This window comes from Cygnus atratus, chromosome Z, assembly GCF_013377495.2.
Source record: "Cygnus atratus isolate AKBS03 ecotype Queensland, Australia chromosome Z, CAtr_DNAZoo_HiC_assembly, whole genome shotgun sequence".
NCBI lineage: Eukaryota > Metazoa > Chordata > Aves > Anseriformes > Anatidae > Cygnus > Cygnus atratus.
The window spans coordinates 999960-1023780 of record NC_066396.1 but is presented as its reverse complement, the minus strand read 5'-3'; the positions used below and the strand labels follow the sequence as shown (position 1 = coordinate 1023780).

The 23821-nt window shown below is 47.0% G+C and overlaps 1 protein-coding gene across 12 annotated transcripts in view; it reads right to left on the bottom strand.

Annotated features, from left to right (window-relative positions):
* TCF4 (transcription factor 4) overlaps nucleotides 1-23291 on the bottom strand; it is a 208061-nt gene extending 184770 nt beyond the window's left edge. For 2 of the 12 annotated variants that reach the window (XM_035560058.2, XM_035560069.2), the window contains exons 1-3: nucleotides 21466-21699; nucleotides 20759-20850; nucleotides 19030-19102 (exon numbers count right to left, since the gene is read on the bottom strand). In XM_035560058.2, the coding sequence (XP_035415951.1) occupies nucleotides 19030-19102; nucleotides 20759-20850; nucleotides 21466-21499 (199 nt within the window). In that variant the 5' untranslated portion in view covers nucleotides 21500-21699. Of the gene's footprint in view, nucleotides 1-19029; nucleotides 19103-20758; nucleotides 20851-21465; nucleotides 21701-21813; nucleotides 21946-22262; nucleotides 22377-22608; nucleotides 22934-23137 lie in introns of those variants that run through there. The other 10 variants (XM_035560062.2, XM_050716606.1, XM_035560060.2 and 7 more) reach the window with 10 other exon arrangements.
* Between the last annotated feature and the right edge of the window lie 530 nt (nucleotides 23292-23821).

The window sequence follows — 23821 nt, the reverse complement described above, 5'->3', positions numbered from 1 at the left end:
TCAGTGATATTTCTCTTTAGATATCAACTTCTGTGACAAGCAAACTGGTAAAGTTGTCCCTTGCATTCATACTTCACATAAACATTAATGATATGCTACAATGAATGAAGCAAGAAGTAAAATCTTGAATAAATACTAGATTTATCTGATATCACTGTTAACATTGCTTTCATATCACTCCACGGTTATTTTTGATCCTCTACACAAAATATATTTATAGTTGCCCATTTTCTTTCCATTTTCACAATTACTGTTACATTAACATTTCAGTATAATTCCTTTATTTTAATCTCTGGCTTACAAAACCATCACAGTTCATATTTTCACAATGCACAGTTCATATTTTCATACAAGAGTGCAGCGGGGTTTATAAATTTTCGAGGCTGCCTCAGCACAAAATCTGTATTTCAAAATAATTTAGGCATTGAAGAAAGACCACTGCACAGAAGTTGGCAGTCCAGTGGCCTATTTTCCCGAAAAACCAAATGAGCAAGTAAACAAAGCCTGATTACCTAAAGACCAAAGGATTCATGAAAGACCCTGCTCCTTTCATATCACAGTTGCCATGGAGTCCTCCTGAAATTTCAAATTAAAATGTACACTTCTCAATCCCAATTCCTCTGCTTGTTTCAGGGACCAAAAAACCCTCGTTATTTGAGACAGCAGATTTAAAGCGAGTATTCCACACCTTTATTTCCGCTAGCTAAATCAATGGCCGGGTTTTCAGAAACGAAAGCCATCTACTTCCAACTCACTGATAACAATGTGAAATCCCAATCACTTACTTAGATGACTAATTACATAGAAAGGAAAGCTAAAATTGTTTTTGTAAATACAAGATACAGAGATAGAAATTTCAGTTTAAGGAAAAAAATTGTCTTAACTCCATGGATATTGCAATTCAATTTCAAGAAGGAGAGGAGGAGGAGTAGGGAACACTTTAAAATACACGCATAGACAGTTCCATTTTGAAGAGCATGATGCTCCCATGATGTCATCTTCATACTCTTTTCTCTTAAATAAAAAGGTGATAACATTCAAAGTTTGCACTATTTAAATAAACATAGGCAAATTATTGCACTTCACCAATGCAAGCCTATAAGTGACTGCAAATGCATTATCATGTCAAAACCTGGTGGAGTTACAGAACTAGGTTGACATCTTATTCACATATTGAAAGGTTAGAGGTGTTCCTCTGCGAATAAGGCGCTTTAAATATAGTTTGACTTTGCACATTGTGCGCACTTCTGATTCCATGGTACTACTTATCAGGTTCTGTGACAAAACGCAGAAAAAGTTTTTTTAGTTGCACGAGCATGAGTCTGGCACAAATCCACTGAATTCAGTCAAGCTACGCCCAACTCGAGCCATTGTGTACAAGCAGAACCCAGCTCAACGTTACATCGCTAACGGGCGCGATCCTTCTTCTAGCGAAGCCAGCGGGAGGCTTCCTTGAGTAGAAGGCCTTAGGATTTGGACCACAGTTTAGGAAAAATCCCACGCGTGTTACATTTCAACCCCTGAACAATAAAGCAGGTTTAACAACAGAAGAGCTGCTTGTGCTATCATTTACAGAACTTCAGACACACAAACAACGCTTATCTCAGCATCCCCAGCGGACAGAAGTCCAAACAGCATTAGTGCAAGCAAAAGGACTGTGCTAGTTTGCTGAACTGGGAGAGCACAGAAAGCCTTAAAAGTTACTGGGAAGAAAAATAAGGGGGGGAAAAAAAGACACACACTCAGGTTAGGCATCTCATCACCGATACCCAGGCAGATTTCTTTATCGCTTGAGCCTCTACAACCACCACGGCGAGTGCCAGGGTGCACGGACCTGCCTCACCCTAGAGGAGGGCAGCAGCACAGGTGAGGCACAGACACAAGAGGGGCACCAGGGTCCTCTCACCACAGAAGCAGAGGAATCCCACCCTATCAAGTCCACAGGGGCTATATTTTGGGTCATCAGCTTATTTCCAACCAGGAGGCAGGATTTAATTATTTTAGCCCTAATAATGAAAAGGGTTTTAATCTCCTGTGAATAAAGCTCTCTTAAAACACCAAAACTATAGGTTGGGTAAGCAAGTTAACTTATTTTAGTAATAAGATTTTGAAAACAAGCAGCAAAAATCAGCTACGTAGATGTACAGACACATTTGCACACACTGAGTCGCCACAAATACACCCCACCTTAACTCTCTGTACTAAAGGAAAGCAGAAATTGTCAATTCAGAAATCACAAGGGAAGAGTTCCCAAGAGAAAAACAGTGCAAAACCCTGAACTCCCACAGAATAAGAGCATGAAGGACAGGGTACACTAGTCTCCATGCTGTTCTTTCCAAAATATCCCCCTGGACATCTCCTGCTCGCCCCTTCTTACCTTCAGGCAGCAGCAGCCTCCCCAGCACCCAGCGCAGAGCCCCACACACCCGAGCAGCCACCTCCAGCACCCAGCCCTGGCCCCCTCCAGCCCTCCGTGCTTTAATCACTGCAATTAGGCAGCCCACCGGCACCTGGGGTGCCTCCATGCCCTGGGGGAGGCTGAACTCACCATGGGGCTCTCAGCTGTAGCGATGATTTGGATGGCGCTCCCCTGCATGAGGGGAGATGGCACCTGTCATCGTGGCCTTGCTCTGCTCCCTCCCGGGATGGGAACAGGGCAAAGCCAGCCGGGACAAGTGCCTGCCTGCATCTGGGAGGCAGAGATGCCTCCTGGGTGGCTCTTCCCATCGAAAAAGGCACGTTCCTGTAGAGACGTGCCTCGCGCTGGGGGAGGGGGACAGATGGAGACGGGAAACATGCTATCCGAGTGCTGGAACAGGAACCAGCGAACATACACTGGCCGTGTTTAATTTTTGTCAAAACATTACAATAAGACTTCTGGCCATCAGGACTGAGATGCTGGAACGCTATTCCAAGACAACGTTTGGATCAAAAACCCTAACGATTTTCAGACAGAACATGACAACCTAATCAATACCCGGCACCTGGACCTACGCGTCCAAAGCCTCCCTTCCAGTCCCGACTTCCTTCTCAAACACTAATGGATGGCATTGATACCGAAGCTGAAGAAGCACTCTGCAGTATAATATTACGAATTCCAATGGCTGGCAACAGAAGACACAGACGTGGGAATGATTAACTGTGAGTGGCCAGCCAGCTATCTAGGGAGAGAAACTGCTCAGGAATGCGGGATTACCTGTTTTGAACAAATCCATTAGATAAGAGAGGGGATTTTTTTCTGCTGTTACTTGTGAGATGCAACAGGAATCCCAGCTGTTCATGGACCGTACGCAACAATATCTCACAGCGCACACAGTGCACTCCAACATACGAGGGGATGGGAGAGCCATTACAGCACACACCAGCACGGCACTGGACAGAAGAGGAGCGTAATTCCTTCTCAACCTTCTTACGGGAGCTTGGTTTGAACCAAGCACCAACCAAGCATTTTAAATATGACCACCGACAACTCTTTTTGCGTATACATATGTATATTTAAAATAGTTGTTTTACTCCAGTAAGGATATTGTAAATAATTTGCTGAGATACCCCCAAGAGCAGAAAGGCAATAACATGTGGACAGGAATGGTTTCCAGTTTATTTTGCTGAAAAGTGTTGTCTGTAAGCTAAGAAAGCCTTCTGGTTAGAAATTGGCATTTCTCCCAAGAAAATAAATGCCTTCTCCTTTTACAAGCCAGGCAGGACAGCTTGCGGTGCTCCAGAGGGGTCTCTATCCCTGCCCACAGCCTCCCAGACCCCAAGGCAGCAGGGGTGGCTGCGACATTCCTGCCTGAAATCCCCCACGAGCCTTCGCAGGGCCCTCCTCATCCTACCGGGCTGGTCATCGCTGACCTCTAAGGAGTGCTGTCCCATCTGAACCACTTCCTCAGGGCTTTTCTGCATCCTTCTGGGCGGACAGGAATCTGTATTCCAGTTGGTGGGTAGGTAATTCTGTTTGCAACACAACATTTGCTGCTGACTACAGCGTAGACAAAGGGGCTTCATTATTATTTTGTGTGCGTGTGACTGCATTGGGACAGTGAGAATGATGACACTTAAAGTTAACTTCAAATGCTAGGGACTGGCGGAGGACGTTTCTTTGCTGGGCAGCACACAGCAGACATGACACCAGGTCTCTCCCTGCGCGAAGCTTGTCTGTAGCTCAGCTCTTTCCAGGGGAAAATACCACCGAGGCTCAGTCAAAAGGGAATTACTGGTAAGCTTCTTAGGTGCAAGCTCCGAGCCAAAATTAATCTTGAGACAATTAGATTCAACTCTATTCAGCAGAAGACAGTTAAGCCCAGAGCTGTAGAACCCAACACCAGTGAAAATGAGCTTTGTCGATCCGCGCAGCTACGGGAAGGAGCTGAGTGAGTGGATGCTTCACGGAGCAGGTACTCCGCAGGAGCTGAACGTTGGGAAGATCAAGTTTACATTGGGGCCCTCTGGCAAATACCAGAATCGGAGAGAGAAAAACAAACAAACATTGTTATGCCTTAGCAAACCTTATTAATTTCAGAAATTACAACCTCTGAAACCAATGCCAACGATTAGGAATCAGAGATTGTCCTTTGGTTGTCATCTTAAAAGCTCATAGAGGACTGTATCTACAGACCTGAAAGAAGATAATTGTTGGTTAGACTTCTGTTTGTGACCATCAGAAATGTTACCTTAATTTGGCCTTAATGACCTATAATCTCTTTTAGCATATGGCTTTTAGAATGGTTATTATTCAGCTTGATCTATGGCTATAATGGAGCAGAACAGAACTGTGGGTATAATTAAAATAAGTTCCTGTAAAAGTGGAATATGTAGTACATTGCTAATGTGTAAATGACTAAATAACTTAATTAGGTGAAATGAAGTGCACTTATAACCACAGATGCTTAAGCCGAATCATGATAATGTTGTGTATGTGAATATATTTTTTTAAATATGTTTATAACCCAAACAGTAGGACAAGGAAATACAAAGCACACACTAGTTATAAGGACGGCAGTGAATCTTTTAAAGAGAAGTTTTCATTACAAATTAATGTGGAGCTGGTGGAGAAAAAACATTTTCAAATCACTTTAAAACGCTGAAAGGAAACAACTTCTCAATTGGCCGTTCCTACCCTGGCATACGTCTTCTTCCAGCAAAATCTAAAGCAGCGTATATGAGAAAATAATTCTTCTGGGCAAGCCCAAAAGAATAAATAAATGACTGGAACCCTCCTTTTCCAAGCCCACCTATTCATATCATGCCTTGCCATTCCTGTACCTATCTCCTTCATTAGCATGAGTATGTAGGGCAATGAAATGTAGAAATCTGCAGAAGCCAGGCAGACAAAGAGCCCAATCCTTCGCACAGGGAAGTCAGCAGGAAAATTCCCGTTGCTTAATATCCAAAAGCCCGGGTTCCAGCTCAGGGGAAAAAGCACATAAAGTGCACTTGACGATTCAAAACATAGGCCTGATCTTGACAGCCTTCCATCTGAGACTGTCAAACTGAATACGAGCAGCTCTAAAAATCACTTACAGCACTTGTATTCATTGATTCATCCATATTCATTCTTCCTCTATCACTGAATCCTTACTGTAGGTGAATGTAACATAACCATGAGCATGATGAGGAGATGAATAAGACAAATTATTGAATGCGCACTTGAAGGAGGCTTCAACCAAATAAGCAACCAGGAAATGTGTACTTTAATTTTACAATGAAAGATGAAAAGGAAGGGTATGAGGCGGCAGCTTCACAAGTACCTAAAGAGCTGTCGCACGTCTTCCTCCCAGAAAGCAACGAGTCTCCCCGCTGCCCAAACTAAAATAAAGATATTTTAGACTTATCCTATTAGTTTCCCAGCAGAACGCCAGATCTTCAGATAGGGTAAAATGGCACAACTTCGTGGGTGTTTGCAGAGTTACGCTGATTTATTCCAGTTGTGGATCTGACAGATTATATAAATCCACCACCACTTCCTTCTGCATGTTATCTATTAGTTTTTTATTACTCCAAAGAAAAGTCAAGGTTACCAGGTTGCAATGCCCAGATAACATTCTCCCAACCGTTGTTTAACTTTCTCATATTTATTAATTAGCTGCCTTTAATGAGAAAGAGAAGTGCGATATTTGCAGTATTTCTGAGTGAGCCAGACACAAGAAGTGTGAATATCCACCAGAAAAACTGTTTCAGCGGGGTTCATAAATCCAGCATTAGGCAGTAAGCGGCCACAATTTTTGCTGATCCTCTGTAAGGAACTTTTCCAGTTTCACCGATCGGTAAATGAGATGTTCTTCCTTGAAGTCCTCTCAGGAAACTCTGATTAAATTAGAAAAAGATCAAAACCCTTTTCAACTCGAAAATAATTTGAAATTGCTACAATGAATGCAGGAGCGCAAAATAGCTCTTGTATGTAAGCAAACCCATTTTAAGGCAAAATTTGGACTGAATCGAGAGTCTTAGAATAACTATTTGGAATCTGTTGCTATTAGTCACTGAGTTGGAAGAAAATCAAAAGATGCTAATAACGGCGATGTGCATTCAGGACTGCATAGACACCCTGCCACTCGGAAGGAGGCATTTTGTAGGACACGCTGCTAAGAACGAGATGAAATGGCAACGCGGGGAAATGTTCCTCTCCCAAGGTACAAAGCAGAACGCACCTCGCGCGAAGGGGAGAGGAGGGGTCTCCTCCTCCCGGGAAGCGTCACCCTCAGAAGAAATTCCATTTCACGTCTCCTCCTTGGGAGCCAACTGAAATCAATTAACTCTGCAACTGGAACCAATTAACCCTCCGAAATGCACAACACCAAACACAGTGGCAGTCTTTAATAAATATAACAAATACATAAATAATAGCACAGAGCACTGCAGCGAGAGAAGGGTTTTCAAGTTTATATGATGTGGGCTCTTGATTCTTCAGACATAAGAATGAAGGATTTTGTGCTCTAAAAAAAAAATAAAAAACAAAAAATAAGGATTCAAGTAGACCCAGGGGACCTTTAAGATTGGATTCATCTCATTTAATTCCAACCGTCTAAAAAGCAGGTGTGTGGTCACCAAGCTCTCTTTACAGTCAGTACCAGGAGGTGGGTGCCTTGCAAAACCCATCAGAAACCATTACCTGAAAAAGGGAAAAGCCTCCCTAGCTCTGCACAGATGCCTGTCCCCCTCCACTGATATCCTCGATGGTCGCGTTAGATGAAGATCCCAGTCTGAGGGGAGTCACGGTAGGGAAGATGGGTGCCATCTGCGAGGGCACGAGCAACCGCGCAGCCTGTCCTCCTCTGTCACGACGCTCCCCTTGCTCCTTTTTGGGATCTCACCCCAGAGCACAAACGGGAGACCAGTCAGAGGCTTGGGTCTCTAAGGCTTCCTTTAGCGTTGCCTCTGTGATTTTTTAAATTTACTTTATTTTTATTCATCGCTGTTATTTTTCAAATCCACTTCTGACAAATTCAATACACAAATTCGAAAACGTTCTGCCGATCACCCATTTTCATTTTGCTTTCAATTTCCTGCTGAAGTAGGTGTTTTAGGCAGCAACGGATAGGGAAGAAGCTTAAGCAGAAAAATACGATTGTCCAACTACTAACAGAATGGCAAAGCGACTCCAGAGCGTGCTTGTAACCCACCCCGAGTGCACCGCACCAGTGCCACGGCTGGCATCCTACCCCTGCCCAGGCCACCCCACGTTTATTGCTTCCAGCTGTGGGGATAGGACTAGCTGAGCAGGAGGAAACAAGTTTATATTAAGGAGAATAAAGCTGCTTCTTTTATAATCCCACACTTTCTATTTAAGCTCTTTCTACTTTGGATTAAGAAAATAACAATTCTCCATTAGGCACGGCATTAGACGCTGCCCTGTTTTCAAACTCACCACAATTTTGCTCAATGGCAATGAGGCAGATGATTTTTTTACGGCTAAGGACATGTTGAAAAACAGATACGTATTTTCAAAAGTTTAAAATATCATACTTCTGGTGTAACAAATATCTCCTCTTTGTGCTAAGACACTCTGGGTGTGATGGCCGCATAAAACACTTGGGTAGCAGAATTTAGAAGCACAGAAATAATCGCCTTGTCTGCTTTCTGGTGAAGTTTTGGGTTATGGTGTTTTCAGTTCCTTCCTCTATACCTGTCTTCACTTCCAAATTTGAAATAAATCACCTCTCCTGAACCCTAAGAAGAGAAATATTGGAATAAAAGGGGAGGATTTGGGAACCAAGGTTCAAGTGGCTGTATCAGACAGACCCAGCCTGCTGTGTGGGCCAGTGGTGGCTTTTTTTCTTGACTTGATGAATCCTAAGAGTTGGCAGAGTGTTCCCTTGCTGTCCCATCTCACACTCGGAGTGCAATGGCAGAGCTCTCTATATGGGATCTGAGCTGCAAAAAGCCTAAATCTTGCCCTACAGAGCTCAAATAATGAGCGTTTAATGGACTGCAGTGTTTTTCGTTTCCTACAGAGCTTGCATTCACAAGTCCAAGGAAAGACTAAAAACAAATAAAGGGGAAGAAATGGTGAAAATGAAACGCCACACATCTGGACAAGCCGGGATGCATAGGAAGGTAAGAAGTGACCGTGATGCTGAAGTAACCCAAACTCAGCTGAACTCTCAGCAGAGACTACCAGAAGTAGCACATGGCTCCTAACATATTTATTTTGAATGTGACAACGTTCTTGTGCTTCAGTTAAATGAGGTTTGTGGTTTAAAAAAAAATAGAAATGGTATTTTCCTGCCAATAATGTTGCTGTTAAGGATTTAGGGAATCAGCAGTCCCATGGGAAGAGGGCACCCACTGACCAACGTGCGGGGAGAGCGTTCCAGAGCCGTGCCCACTGTCTGCTAATCGGTAATTTTGCCATGTTAACTTCCTAATTGGACATCAACACGTTTTCGGCAGCTTGTATACTTCAGTCACAGGCAGGGAGATGCGAAGAAGCATCAGTATTTCACACTGACCAAAGCGCTTAATCAAATCTTGACATGAGCATGAACCTGAAGCACTCTCACCGCCGCACTGCCACTAGTGCCAATTAGCTGCTTCGGTTTTAAAAGACAGAGATAAAAGGAAAAAAAGAAGGAATATAAATGAGAAAATTAGGAGAGGGAGAAAGACAATGTCCATTAGTTAATAAGCTGGTTCATAAATTAAATGCTCTGATTTCTGATGTTTACAAAATATCTAATTTTAGGAACATGAATTTTCCCCTGTTTATACAACAAGACACAGTATTTCCTAAGTAAGTAAATCTTTCCAAAGAGTATAAAATCAACAAAGTGATTAGGCACAGAAAACAAAAGTTAAGCAACGCATTTGCTAACAGCTCCGCTCCTGCAGAATAATGCATTATCTAGTTTCTAATCAGGACCTAACGCACAATTTTCCCCAAAGGATTGTATCGGGCAAAATGATCTTAAATAAAGTTGGCTGAGGAGAGGCCAGATTAGCACAACGAACACAAGCGGTCCCCAGCAGCACGAGGTGTGGGCAAACCAAACCCAGCTGCTGGCAACGCACCGAACCCGGGGCTGACGCCGGTTAGTGGGAGCAGAGGAAGATGGGCTTATGAGGTCTGACCAGAAAATCTGCATCCGTGCTACACGAGCAAAAGGCACATCGGAAATCACCCAGCACGTAATTCATTTACGTGTAAAAGCTCAGGAAGAAAGCATTTTCCAAATCCTTGCTTCCATTTCTGCCCCCAATCTCCGCCGCAAACGCTCGGATAGCATTGAAAAAGTATCCCGGGCCTGACAACTAAAATACCATCTGAAAATCAGATGAAGCCACCCAATAGCATTTGGGGCCTTTCCTCATGGAGCGAGCGTTCACAACCTCGCCTCGCCTGCGCGGTGCTGCCAAGGCTGCATCCGAATGGTTTTCTACATTTCGGGTAGATGGGATTTACGGTACGTGAAGCGACATGTGAACGGGGTTCTGCAGTATTGCTAAGTCCTTGGGGTTAATCCTGGAGAATCAGGAAGGGTGAGGAGACCGGACCCTGCCGTGCACACATCAGGGCGTGCTTTGGGCCGAAGCCAGCACGCAACCACGATGCTCTCCCGGTTTCAAAACTCAATCAAGCTATTAGGCCACTTTCTGCCCTTTCAGGCGGTCTGATGGTGACTGTGCCTTATCGCCAAGCCAGCAGCCTCATCCCTGCCCTTCTCTCCAAATATCCGCAGCATTAAAACAGTTACGAGGCCTAATGGACCACAGTCATCTCGGGATAAGGAGCATTTATTCCCGATGCGGCGCACCTCGAGCAGCGGGGCACCAAATATTTCCTGCGCCTTTCGGGGTCAACCGCCGCGCGGAGGTGCCACAATTGAGACCGCAGACCTACAAGGAGCCCGAAATAATTCGGTACGATTTTCTACTTCTGCACTATGACTGTGCCCCTCTCCCTGCAAGGAGCATCCCTCCGAGAGGCGGCCGCGGTGCGGAGCTGCCCGCGCTGCCCGAGGCACGCTGCCCCGACGGCTCGCGGCTGCAGGCAGCGCAAACCCCAAAGAAGCCCCCTTTCTCGTAGAGGCACCGCAGCCTCTCCCCTCGCGGTGATTTCAGAGGGACGGGAAGGTGCGCGTCGCACCGGGGCGGGCAGGGTTGGCTCGGTGTCGCTGGGCGAGCATCCAGCCCGGCTCCGCCGCTCGGAGCCCAGTCACCAACTTATCAGAAAGGTTTGTAATGGAAATGCTGACGGACCCTTCGGTCTAGTGGCACTGGCAGGTGCTCCCACAATGCGAGGACATAATTCAATCAGGCTTTTGGCTGACGTCACGAAGTACAAAACAACTCAAATGCTTTATGAACAGCACCAGAACCCCCGAGATTCAATTACAGTCCTGATATTCGATCAGGAGTCGTACTTAGCTGTTTTTAATATAACAAAACCTTTGTACCGGTTATTTATCAAACAGGTCGATCGTATTTAAATGTACAGTCAGAAGGAAAAGTGCCCCGTGCCGCGTTAATCCGACAATCCCAAACCTTCAGGAACAAGGCAGCCTTTTAGTTAAGAGAACCAGCACCAGGATTCGGTCAGGAGGGAGTCTGATTTTCATATACCACACAACCAAAAGAACTCCATCCCTATTTTGTTATGGGTTACACACAAGCCTATGAATTAATTCAATGATTTTAATTTTTTTTTTCAATTTCTGGACCCCTAAAACTACCCCGGTGAACATACTGATCCCTTCACGATGAATGCAGTATGCAATAGGGTTTTGGGGGGCTTTATTGTTTGAAGTTAATTTTTCGAGAACCCTTAGAAACAGCCCATGGGCCCCAAAAGGACCTGCAACAAAGGTAGGAGCCTGTGGGCAAAATCTGCAGCTTGGCACCTCCCTGCCCTGCCCTCCTGGGAACGAAACCCGCTCCAGGGACAGGACCCTCAGCACCGGACCCGACACCGTCGCCTTCTGCGGCTCGCTGCAGGCACGGGCAACCACTGGCCCGGCTGAGGGTGCCCGCAGCAGGGCTCCCCTCTCTGCAGGGCCATCGGCACGCTGACAAAGCTCCAAATACAGCCCCAAAATTAGAAAATGATGCCCAGGACGGGGCTGCGGGCGAGGAGAGGCATCTCTCCCACGAGGAGCAAGGTTGAAGGCACCCAGATCCACTACCCCAACCCCGGCAGTCTTTTCCCCAGGTGAAAAGAAAATCATTCTGTTAAACAAATCAACTCTTCGGGGATTAGCCAAATTCCACAAGAGTGCTCTACAAATACAGCAGCGCCTGCGAAGGGTTGTTTCCAAAATAGATCAATACCCAGACAGACAACAATGGATTGCAGCTCCAGATTGCCAGCACTACCAACAGCAGTCTTGAAAGACATCATTAACCGGCAACTGTCACAAGAGCTCGGCGCCAACAATGGTCCTGCTGCACCTTTGCAGGAAATACTTTCTCGCCCGGCGGGATAACCCCAGTTTTAAATCCACCCGGCCGGCTGCTGTGCAGATCGATGGCACCGCTGTCTACCTTGGCGCGAAGGGTAAACACGGCAACCCTTCCCAACGCTTCGGCCATCCTGCGAGTTTGTGAAGAAAAGAGATCAGGCAGCAGTCTTTGGGAACGTGTAGAAAAATGATCTGCGAGCGCGCTCGCTGCCGGGGAAAGCTCCCAGCAGCAGCAGCAGCAGGTGAAAGGAAGAAGCTCTGCTGGCCAGCCTTACCGGAGCCAGGCACGAACCCCAAAACCGCAGGGTTGGGGACCCCCAGGCAGCACAAGTGGCGGTGTCGGGGCTGGGCCGGGTCCCGCGGTGCCAGCCGGGCGACACAGAAGGGAGCGGAGACCCCTCGGCATCTCCTTGCCGTGACGGACGGGCAGCTCGTGCGTGAGGGCAGGTGAGGAGATGTGGTGGGGACTTTTACCTAGCAGCGAACAGTACAGACTAAACGCTGCCAGATTAAGTTATTCAAGGGACTCGTTTTAATCGCCGTTATTCCTTCTGCCTTCCGAGGTACGAGAGGAACTCTACGGACTGCCTACAGACCCTGGCAGATGGCACATACTATTACACGTGTATTAATTTTACACACGCACGTCTTCGGCAGGACGTGTAAAACACACCCGGGCTACGCCGCCTTTCCCCTCTGGTGACCACACCGTGAGCTGGCTTCCACGGGAAACTCATCTGTGCTTCAGCAGCAGGATTTGGCTGGGGTCACCTCACCCAAGGAGGGCCAGCCAAGCCCCCACAGCCCCCTCGGTCCCTTGGCAGAGGGCAGGCACCTCCAGGACGTGACGCGGGGCCCTGGACAGGGATGTCGTGGGGTGCTGCCTCCCCCCGGCAGCCACCAGGAGCCCCAGGAGGTGCAGGCACCTGGCTGCGCTTTATGGGTTTCGGAACAATGGGCTGCCTCGGATTCACGGCATCAAAAATAATTCCCACTTCTTGAAATGTAATTTCTTGCCCTTTTTAGTTGCGCTTTGATTGTGTCCACCTCCCTGGTTATCGTTTATCTGGGAGAATTTGGGTACAAGACCTTTAAACCATTACAAACACATCCCCTGCTCCCTATTAAACAATCGCAGATCTGCTATCTCGGCTTATGGGAACTGATCTAAATAACATCGTGATATCAAACACTGAAAACCACAGGCCTGGGGCCACCAGGGCTCTCCTTTTTTCTGGGCCTTCCTAAGACACAAATTGCCAGATCCAAAATGTAGTTTACCATTAGAAGTAAATGTTTGATCTGTAAAGCTTACAAAATGACTTTGTTTATCATAGCAGATGAAAGAAAAAAAAGGAATAATTTTAAACTCAAAACAAAACTGTTTATATGACAGCTTTTAGTGCTCCATGATTCTGTGCATTTAAGAGAGATTCAAGCAATTAACAGCATAAACTTTCATTACATAGTTCTATTATATATGTTTATGTGACTTAGTTGTTCATCTGTTATTTAAGTGATTTCCTCATTACAATAGCATGGTAAAGATATTTGCTGATCTTGTAGAAAAACATCAGGCAGTTCACTCGCTCCACTCCTTGGATCTCAAAGCGCGTGTGTTTGAAAGCTTTTATTTTTTATACCTAGTAGGTAAGTCAAATATCAAAGCGATTCTAAATTCGGTAATTATAGAATCATGGGGGAAAAAATAATGATTTTTTTTTTAAATCACGAGGTATTTCTGCACTAGCCAAAAAATAAGTGTAAGTGGTGAAAGGTTAAAATCTGTGGGACCTGGTATTCACGAGGTGCGCAGGCTGGCCATTATTTATGCCTATTTAATGTTTCTTGGGAATTCAGTCAATAGAAGCCGCGTGACAAGGATCGATATGAATTTGGGAGTGGTAAGAGCACAAACCCTAATGGGAAGAAGCCAAACTATAGCTCACGCTCCCAAATGCCTCTTTTTTTCCGCATCCCTTCCCAAGCGCGTTACACAAGCTTCCTACACCTACCTAATTCCCAGTCAGCCCCAAGTTCACCGGTTTATCAGATACCTCTTTCACAGAGAACTTGTATCCACTGAATCATCTCAAACAGCATTTCTGCTGCTGCTAAATTTGGCTGCGGCAGGCACAAACGTCTCCTCCAAGTGACATTTGGCTGAATCTGGCCCCCGAGCGTTTCAGTCTCCCAGACAGCTAATGTGTACGTTTCTGAATTATTAAATGTATTCAGGAGCCTTGACAAGGTAGACATACAGCGATTAGGACAAAAAGTATTTTTAAAGAAGCAACAGTATCCAAGAGGCATGACTAAACTGCCTCAGATACAGTTATCTTCAGTCGCATCCCCTGCCACCCTTTTGGAGACAATTTATTCAGACCCTCTGCCACTGACCAGGGCTACTTTTCCCCCGACATCAGAAATGAGGGGGAATCATTTCGTCATTTTTTAATTGCCGAGATAGGAGCCTCGCTTCCAGGTTTAGCATGGAGGTGGCTGACTGCCGGGGCCGTGCTGCTGGCTGGCCTCGGTGGGATGCCCTCGGTTCACCACTCTGGTCAGGACACAAACACAGAAGGAACCTCTCTCCTTTGTATCTAAGCGCGTAGGTCCCTCAGGTGCACGCGGAGGTGTCTCGGGCCAATTCAAACACCGCAGCCTGGGTCCCATCCTGCCCCAGCCGCCGAGAGGAGGAGAGCAGGATCGGCTCCTCGCGAGTAAACATAGCTGGGAGGGTGGGAGGTAACGAGCATTCTTCTTCTTCTTAATCATAATTACGAAACAGGGGGGATGAGAAATATGGCCGCGGTCGCCTTTGTGCAGCTCCCTAGCTAAACCCTCGCGTCGTTTCCAGAAGGCGAGGCGCAGCACGGCGCGGCCGGGAGCCGTGGGGCTCCGCAGCTCGCGGGGCAGCGTGCCCCGAGCCGGCGCCCGGCCGCCGGCACCGCTCCCGGCACACGCGCTGCCAAGGCGAGCCGCCCTCCAGTCACCCACCCAAGTGCCAGAGCCGCGTTCCTCCGCTTCTTGTCCTTCGGTACCAAAACGCACGGCGCTGATCCACAGGCTAAACACTTCTGTCCCTACCGACGCCCGCGGGACCCCTGCACGCACGCCGACGTGTGCCCACTCCGAGGGGCTACTGAAACATCTCCAGATGGAGATTACGTTTACCTTTGCTTTTTCTCCCGATCAACTGAGAACAGCAAAATGATGTGCCTTTCCCAAAAGGCCACGCTCCGAAAACTGAACTGGACCTAAATAACCTCTGTTTTGGTATAATTTGCTCGCAGGCACATCGAAAGTAAATAAGGACTTCAAAACCAAGCTGAATTTGCGATTCCCTAGTTTAAGATGTATTAATTTGTAATCACCGTTATTCTAGCGCAGGACGAGCCTTAATCAAACTAATGGCAAAATTAAAAGCAAGTCTTTAAATCCTTTACACTGACTTCGCTCAATTCAGTGGTGTCTGTGCTAGCACAGATTTTCTGTGCAGTAGGAAAGGCCAACGACAGGAATTCGGGCGTTCCATTGCTACTCCCACCCACACGATATTCAGACAGATACGCAGTGGGCAATCTCTAACAGATGCCCCAAAACTTAGGTAAAATTAAATACTTAAAATAGAAGACGCAGAAACTGAGCCTAATCAGGAAGCTGTGGGCTTTGACGAACAGTTCAAAAACCTAAGCATGCCGAATGTGACAGACCTAGCAAATTCTTCAGCATCACAATTGCTGAAAATCTGCTTCAAAATCCGTTCTCAAATCCAGCACCAGCGAGCATCTTATTCAGCAATCGCGCCTTATTTTACAATGGCTCACACTTAGATTACGACAAACGCTTTTAGTGCGGAAGCTAAACTATTCAGAAAATTTTCGAACATCCGGGAAAATTCATTTTATTTTGGCAACTGTCCTAACAACAAAAATAAATAAATCCCTTCGTTCTAAGGGACGTGCATTGTTCAATTTAAGTAACAGGTATTAAATCACTTTACAAATACAGTATAAATTTGAGGTAACTCCAGGGGAGTTTTCTTAAAAATAATTTCAGTCCCCACCAATTCCCCCTGTTAAGGTCAGAGTCTCTAAGCCAGCATGGCTGAATTGTTTTAGTGCTCTCTGCTGAACACCTGCAAACATCAAACAAAAACTCCTGGTCCTTTACTGGGTTGACAAAAGCCTTTCATGTGAAAAATGCTCCATGGGAATGTCACGGCTGTGGCTCAGGTTACATTCCTTTCTCCCTTGCAGCCCTCACCATTTCTTAACATGGGAAGGAGCCATGTTTGTGAAATTAAAGATTAAAAGGAAATGTGGCTTTACTTTATTTTCATTCACACGTTACAAATCACAATGGAGCATCATATATTAGATGAGTAAAAAGCTATTAAGATGACTTTAAGCATGAAATATTACCACACTTCGTAAAGTACAGTCAGTTTCACTTCATTGCTTGGGATTACTTTTTGTTGGGGTCTTTTTTTTTTTTTTTAAATAAGTGAAGTTTCAGGTTAATGCAGAGGAATGACATCTGTGCTTCCCCGTCACAGTAAATATGATTTTTAAAAGAGGACCACTAAGGGATGGCGAGCTCAAACTTTAGAAGGGCATCTGTCCAGGAGGATGAACGTGCTGCGCGCCGATTGCTAAAATTCCGGGTTATCAGGATGCATAGCTAGAATAATAACCTCCGTCCATATATCATTAACGAAGGTACCTTTAAACCTTCCATATAGCTACACAGAGCATCTCTTGAAGCAGTTGTCTGGGCACTGTCATATAAACCCTGAATTTCTCGAGCCCGGGCTCATTGGAGGAACGCACAGCCAATACCTCTAGGAAGCGAGACCACCGCCCGCAGCTGGCCGGCCAGCAGCGCCGTGCAGCAGTGGCCACACTTCTCCCCCACGCACCTCCACCTTCAGGCCACGCATCCGCCCTCTCTCCGAGGATCAGGTCGGGGCGATTCACCGGTACGTGGATTCGGACAACTTTTTGGAAACCACTGACCGCTCACTACAAAAATCCACGTCCAATGCCAAGCACCGGAGATTTACGGAGCAAATTCAAATTGATTTTCCCTCAGATGAACGTACCTTGTGCTGCACAGCATTGAGCAAACAAGCAGCCAACACACAGAATCCATTCCTTTATCAAACAGGGCACTTCAGCCTCTCCCACCAGAGACTGGTGTGTTTGAGCACACACAAGTTGTCACACGGTGGGAGATTTCAGGTGTTATTTAAGGTGGTCCCTGTCTCAATATTACTAGCTGACTTCAGCTCATTAAATTATTAGTACGTCTAAAATGATGTGTCAAAGTTACTTGAACGCTCTCAGCTTTAGAGACTATAAAAACCAACACCAGCCCCTCCATTTCACCCACTGTTTGGCTTTGCTATGTTATTTCTGATCAAAATGACTTCATAGGTGAGGTCTGCGATGCACTGATTAAATACAGCTATCTAGTTAATTGCTGTTAGACCAAGTGTTAGCTGCTGCATTGGCTGGTATAGAAGCATGGCAAATTGATTTGTCTGGCACAAATACTTTTCACTTGTCTCCAGTGAAAACAAATATAGCGAACATTATAAATTTGCTTAAATCGGGCATCTAAACTATACAATTCGGAAAATGACAAAAAATGGGATTAAAATCTTCAGATTGTGAGATACGAGGCAAAATCTATTTGGAAAGTTATTCAAACCTAACAATAAAATTCTCCAAGTCACTATATTCATAATATAAGCAAATTTATGAAAACAAAGCATGTTATTTTGCGAGTCTGGACAGAATAAAATGCCTAAAATGAGTGCCTAATAATTGCAGGTGGCACTTGATACAGTGTCTTAAAACTGTATATTACAGGCTGCCTTCAAATTTGGAAGTCTTTCTTTGGAAATAAAAAGTTAATAATATAGTTGTGCATTTAATAAAAATGGCTATACTGAGTGCACAGAAGAGGTTCCTTTAATTGAGCACAAACTGCAAATACCAGGCATGAAACTATACGCAATGACGTGTTTGTATCTAGATATCCACTGGCAGTTTGCAGTGAAGACTTGTCCAAATTTACCATCTGATTTAGAACAGTACTCTGAGTATAACAATACTACGTACAGTGTGCTGGTATGTGTAATTGCCTGGGCTTTTAAAACACTGCAACTCCCCACCCGGAGATGTATTTGTGTCCTGTCCAAAACCCCACATCCACAAAGCAGGGAACCCTCTTAAAGGAACTTAATAGAAGAGTAAGGAAATTTCAAACGCGTAAGTATCCCCGCTAGTTTTACTTTAATTTGTCAGGCATATAAAAGCCTCTATATAAAACTTCAGTTGCCAGACAATTATTGCACACATATGTTCTACCGCAAAGAACTCGGATATTTCTTTTGTCATCAGACAGGACTCCTGCTTTTATGGAATGCAGGAGTTGCCCATGCAGTCCCACTGCAGCCAGATAAACAAACACACAAACAAACAAACAAATCCCCCAGTGAAATTTCAGGGACTCGTCAAAAGCAGTCAAATATTTGGAAAGAAAACGCCTTACTTTCAATAAAGAAACTAGCCTGGAGATTTTAATTCAACAAAAAATATTTTGTCAGCAAGCCCCGATCTCTGATACTAAAGAGTGCTTTTCCTGGAAGGGCTTGGTGTTTATACTCGGATACTTGCTCATTTATTTATTTAATTTAGGCAGCCTTCATTCTTATTCGCAAAATTAATTCTCACACGAGATGTTTTGATCATCGTTTCTCACATAGAAAAGATAGCGTCTCAAATTGTAAATCAAAATCTCCAATGCTAAATTTAAAAAAAAAAAAAAAAAGGATAAATATTTAAACTAGCCCACCTTGAAGAATTACACAGAGGGAAAGTTTTTAAAAAAAAACAAACATAAATGTCTGGAAATATTGTGAAAACGCCCCAGCCTTGTGGAAATAGCAATAACAACAATAATAATAGTAATAATAACAACAGCCAGCACTTAGGAATAATTCCGCTCAAATCTGAATGAATCTGCTCCCCAGAAGAGATTAACACGACCACAACAAAGGTAATGCCTATGGATAAATATCTAAGAGCATTTCAACTACGCACTGAACAAAAACGTTACATACTTGAGCCAGTAAAATGTCCACTTGCCAAGGAAGTTGGTCCATTTTTGCCACTGCTCACAGGAGGTGAAAACATCTAAAAAAAAAAAAACAAAAAACAAAGAGACATTACTAGTGGAAAAGAAGCGACTCCTGGTCCACCGTTAGCCAAAAGTTCCTTCCACGCTCGCTGTGAACTCTGCTCGCAGTTTGCCTGATGCGAGGCATCGTCCCCCACAGACCTGAGAGCGAACTCGGTATTTCTTACAGCCCCCCCGGCCCCTCACCGCCACCAGCAGCACGTTTCGATCAGGCTCATGAGCTCCCCGGACAATATCTGCTCCCCGAACATTTGGGAGCCCCCCGTGCCCCCGCAGGGCTGGCCGCAGTCGGGAGCGGGGCTCGCTCCCCTCTCCTGCTCGCTCGTTGACAAAGGCGAAAAAAAGTTTGTTGGTCGAAACCTTGGCCATAAAGGTCGCAACGTCCATTTCCAGCCCGCTTTAGGGTTTGCCTGTCATCTGTGCACCCAAATAATAATAATGCAAAGTGCCACCTGCCCTAAATTCTCATTTCGTCTCTAACACGAGAGCAGTTTGAGGCGAGCCTCTCTCCCTCTCCCCCTCTCCCCCTCTCTCTCTCACCCTCTCTCTCGCTAGCATTTATTTCGACCCTAATTGGTTTCTCTCTTCTTCGACGTGTCTAGTGGATAATACGCACCTTCCCTGAGTCAGAGCCTGCAAAAAGCGAAGGAACAAATGGAAAAAGTGCAACAAGCAAAGAGGGGGCTGCGAAGCTGCCTCAGGCTACGTTTCCTGGCCAAACTTCCCAAAGCCATTCCTCCAAAGCAAAGTCTGGAGCAGCAGCAGCAGCAGCAGCAGCAAAAGCCTGGAGCAGCCTCATTTACAAGGTGCTTCGGAGTTTTGCGGGGGGTTCATCTCGAGACACACACGCATCTCCCAGCAAGCCGGTTCCCCCCTCAAATAAATAAATAAATGGAGAGCTACTCCTGACATATCGGGGGGAAGGGAGGGGAAGGGGAGAGGAAGGAAGGGGCCGGGGGGAGGGGAGCCGAGCCTCGAGGAGCCAGACAAGTGCACGGGGCCGGGCACGCTCGGCCCGGCCGGGAGCAGCCGCCGAGAGCCCGGGGAGGGCCCGGGGAGAGCCGGGCCGGGGGCTCCGAGGGCTCCGGGGGCTCCGGGGGCTCGGGGGCGGCTGCAGGCAGGGCAGGTCTCGGGGCAAACTTTCAACTGAGACGCTCATGGATTTCTTTGCACTTTCCGCGGGCCAAAAAACGAAACAAGGGAAGAACCGCAAAGAGAATGGAAGTCGCTCGGTAGGCATTCAGCAGCTCATGTGCCCAGCACGCCGGCCGAGGCGAAGCACGGTCCAAGTGCTCGGTACCGGTACCGGCTCCTGACGGGAAACGGTCGCTTTTAGGGGCGTCTCTTTCGGCAAAACATTATTTTAGGCATCCAAGATATTAAAATAAGCTGCGCACACGACTGCATCTCCCATCACATACAATAAGAAATAAGAAAAAAAGATTCTAATTTTTTGGTTTTTTTTTTTCTTTTTTAAGCAAAAAAAAGATATTTAGCATGGTTCTAGCTGCTGATTAAAAATTACCCAATGTACTCAGATCGCAGTTTGGTTTGGTTTGGTTTTTGCTTTTTTTTTTTTTCCAGTTTAACAGATCAGCTAGAAGATATTTTTTTTTTTACAGCTGTTGTTAATTTCCACCGTTGTTTCTTACCGCACTGAAATCCAGTAAATCACTCAGTTCTTTGTCCGTCCCTAAGGCAGCCATTCGCTGTTGGTGATGCATTTTAGCAAAATCACACAAACCTAGAAACATGGAAATAACCGCAATCAGAAACCCAGTCCCGAGCCTTGCAGGAAACACAATCGGGTTGTTCAGGGGGTGGGGGGTCGGGGGGTGGGTAGCTGAGGAGAAGGGAGGGAAAAAAAAGATGGAGGGGCAGCAAAAACAACAACAACAACAAAAAAAAAAAAAAAAAAAAAAAAAAAGAAAAGGCGATATTGTATTTCCAAAGAGGCGATCGAAACCCGGTAACATCCACTCTAAACCCAAATCCGGAGGAGGAAAAAAAAGAGAGAGCCTCGCTCCCGGAGCATCATTTATGCAACAGGAGGTTCAGCGAGGAATGAATGAGGATCCCAGAGAAGAAACTACAGCCATCCGCTCCCAACTTTTTCCCTTCTCCTTCTTCCACGCAAAGTAGCGTTTAAAGGCAAGAAACGGAAAAACAGCGATTAAAAAATAATAATAATAGTAATAATAAAAATCAATAGATGCGAAGTCGCAGGCTACGGAGGCGCCGGTGCGGAGGGACGCGGGGCGGGGGTGGCGGGGCCGGGAGGGAAGCGGCGAGCGGAGAGCCCTTGACAATTAGCCCCAATTTCTAATTAGTGCCGAGACGGGTGGTTAATAACAACGACCGAGGAGCGGCGGCTCGGGCCTGTGCGAAGTCATCAGTTCCCTCCGAGCGCCCGGGGGGGAGGGGAAGGCAGCGGAGGGAAGGGAAGGGAAGGGAAGGGACGAGCGGGGAGGGCAGGCGAGGCAGGAAGGGAAGGGAAGGGAAGGGAGGGAAGGAAGGGAAGGAAGGGAGGCAGGGAAGGGGCGCGGAGCCCGGCGCAGCGGCCGCCTCCCGCCCCGCGGCCCCTCCGAGCTCCGCGGGGTCGCCGCCGCCCCGCGCCCGGCCCCGCGCCCCCCGCTCCCGGCACGGCCCCGAACGGCCCCGAACGGCCCGGCCCGGCCCGGCCCGGCGCTGAGCGCCGCCTCCGTACCCGCAGATCATGGAGCTGCAGATCCCGGCGAGCCGCCGACTGCCGCCCGCGCCGCACTTTTGCACGGATTAGACTTTAAATTTCCCCAGCTCGCACACATACACATGGCAAAGCAAGTTTATACGAGGCTGCACGTACACGTGATGCGGGGACTTTGCCAAGAGGAACAATATTTTTCCCCTCGTATTATCCAGTCCGTTGTTTGTTTTGTTTTTTTATATATATATATATATATATATATATTCTCTCTTTGTTTTGGTTTGTTTGTGCCCCCCTCCCCCCCGTGCCTCCAGCTAGATTTCCAAAGCGAGGTCGTCTCGATTTACGGGGAGCATCGCTGCAAAACTTTTGCAAAACCGACCGTTTCCTTCGCTTTCCGCTCAAGTTTCTGGGGACGCTGCCAGCCCCCCCCCCCACCCCACCCCCCCCCCCCATACTTTTTATTTTACATTTCGCTAGCGCAGGCCCGGCCGTACTCCCCCGAAACGAGTCCGACTTCGGTTTTTCCAGTAGGAAAGAGAAAGCAGCGAGCTGTCGCGCTCAGCGCTTGCACCTCGGTGTACATCTCACACAGGGAATTACGCCGTGGCCAGAGCCCGGAGAAGATTTAGCCACACAATTACGCGTGCACACACGCCGTGTACCTCTCCGTTTGCATTTACACGCCGTGGAAGTTTGCACCTCTCCTTAAATAGCACATCGGGAGCGACAATTTATAAAAAAAAAAAAAAAAAAGAGAAAAAAAAAAAAAACAAAAACAACACGAGTTACTCTAACAGCAAATTGTAACTTTACCTTAAATGGCCACAAATATGTTCACAATATTCCAAGGGAGAAAAAAGAAAAAATTTTGTAAAAAAAAAAAAAAAAAAGAAAAAAAAAGGAATCTTCTGCCAAAGTGCTTTATTATCTCACACGTGTGTGACCCTCCGAAACCACGAAGAAGTACTGGGGGGGTCAGTGCTGCTCCGGGTACTCCACAGCTTTACAGGCACCCTACACCTGGCTTTGTTGGGTTTTTGGGTTACCGACCGCCAACCGCTCCCCCACCCGGCCAGCCGAAACACCAGCCAGCCGGAAAAAAAAAAATACAAAATTTCAGAAAAAAAAAATTAAAAAAAAGCTAAAAAAAAAAAAAAGGTAAAAAAAAAAAAAAAAAGTCCAGCAACTTTTGCCCCTATTGTTTTTACAGACACATGGTGACTGACAAACTGCTCGCACCGTGGTGGCTCTGGGACTTTCCCCCCTCCGTCCTTCCTTTAAAAAAAAAAAAAAACACAAAAAAAAAGCACGACCCCCCCCCCCCCCCCCCCCAAACACACACACAGAGAGAGAGAGGAGCGGAGCAGCCGGTCCCAAAGTTGTTGTTCCAAGTTTACAGCGCTCTCCTCCTCACCACCACGGCCTCCCCCGCGGAGACGCGGCTAATGGCATGTTTCCCTGGGAGCCCCATCGTGAGCCGCTCACATCCGGGCAATGCCCCGCGCCTTATAAGCGCCGCGCCGCCGCTCGCAGACAATGACGAGGGAAGGAAGGGAGGGAGGCGAGGCGGGCGGGCCGGCGCGGGGCGCCGCGCACAAGATGGAGGGGCCCCGCCGCTCCCCCCCCCCCCGCCGCCCCGCACGCCCCCCGCGAGCGGCAGCGCCCGGCCCCGGGGTGGCGGCGGGGGTCTGTGGGTCGGGGGTGGGGGGGGGGAGGCGAGAAACGTGGGGTTGTGGGGTTTTGTTGTGAGGGATGGATGGGGGGGGGGGCTGAGCACATGGTGCTCGAATAGGTCCTGGGGATGGGAGCGCATGGGAAGGGGTGGAGGGGGAGGACGGGAGGAGGTGCTGGGGGCAGGCTGTGGTGGGTAGGAGAAGAGAGATGGATGCGCTGCCCTGGTCATCAGGAGGGACGAGAAGTGGGGCACTCGTCTGGGCGGTTGGGCTGCGGACCCCAACTCTTCCTGCTCAGCTCACCGGGGGTGGGTGAGAGACCTTCAGTGATGAGCGAGAGTCTCCCTGCACCC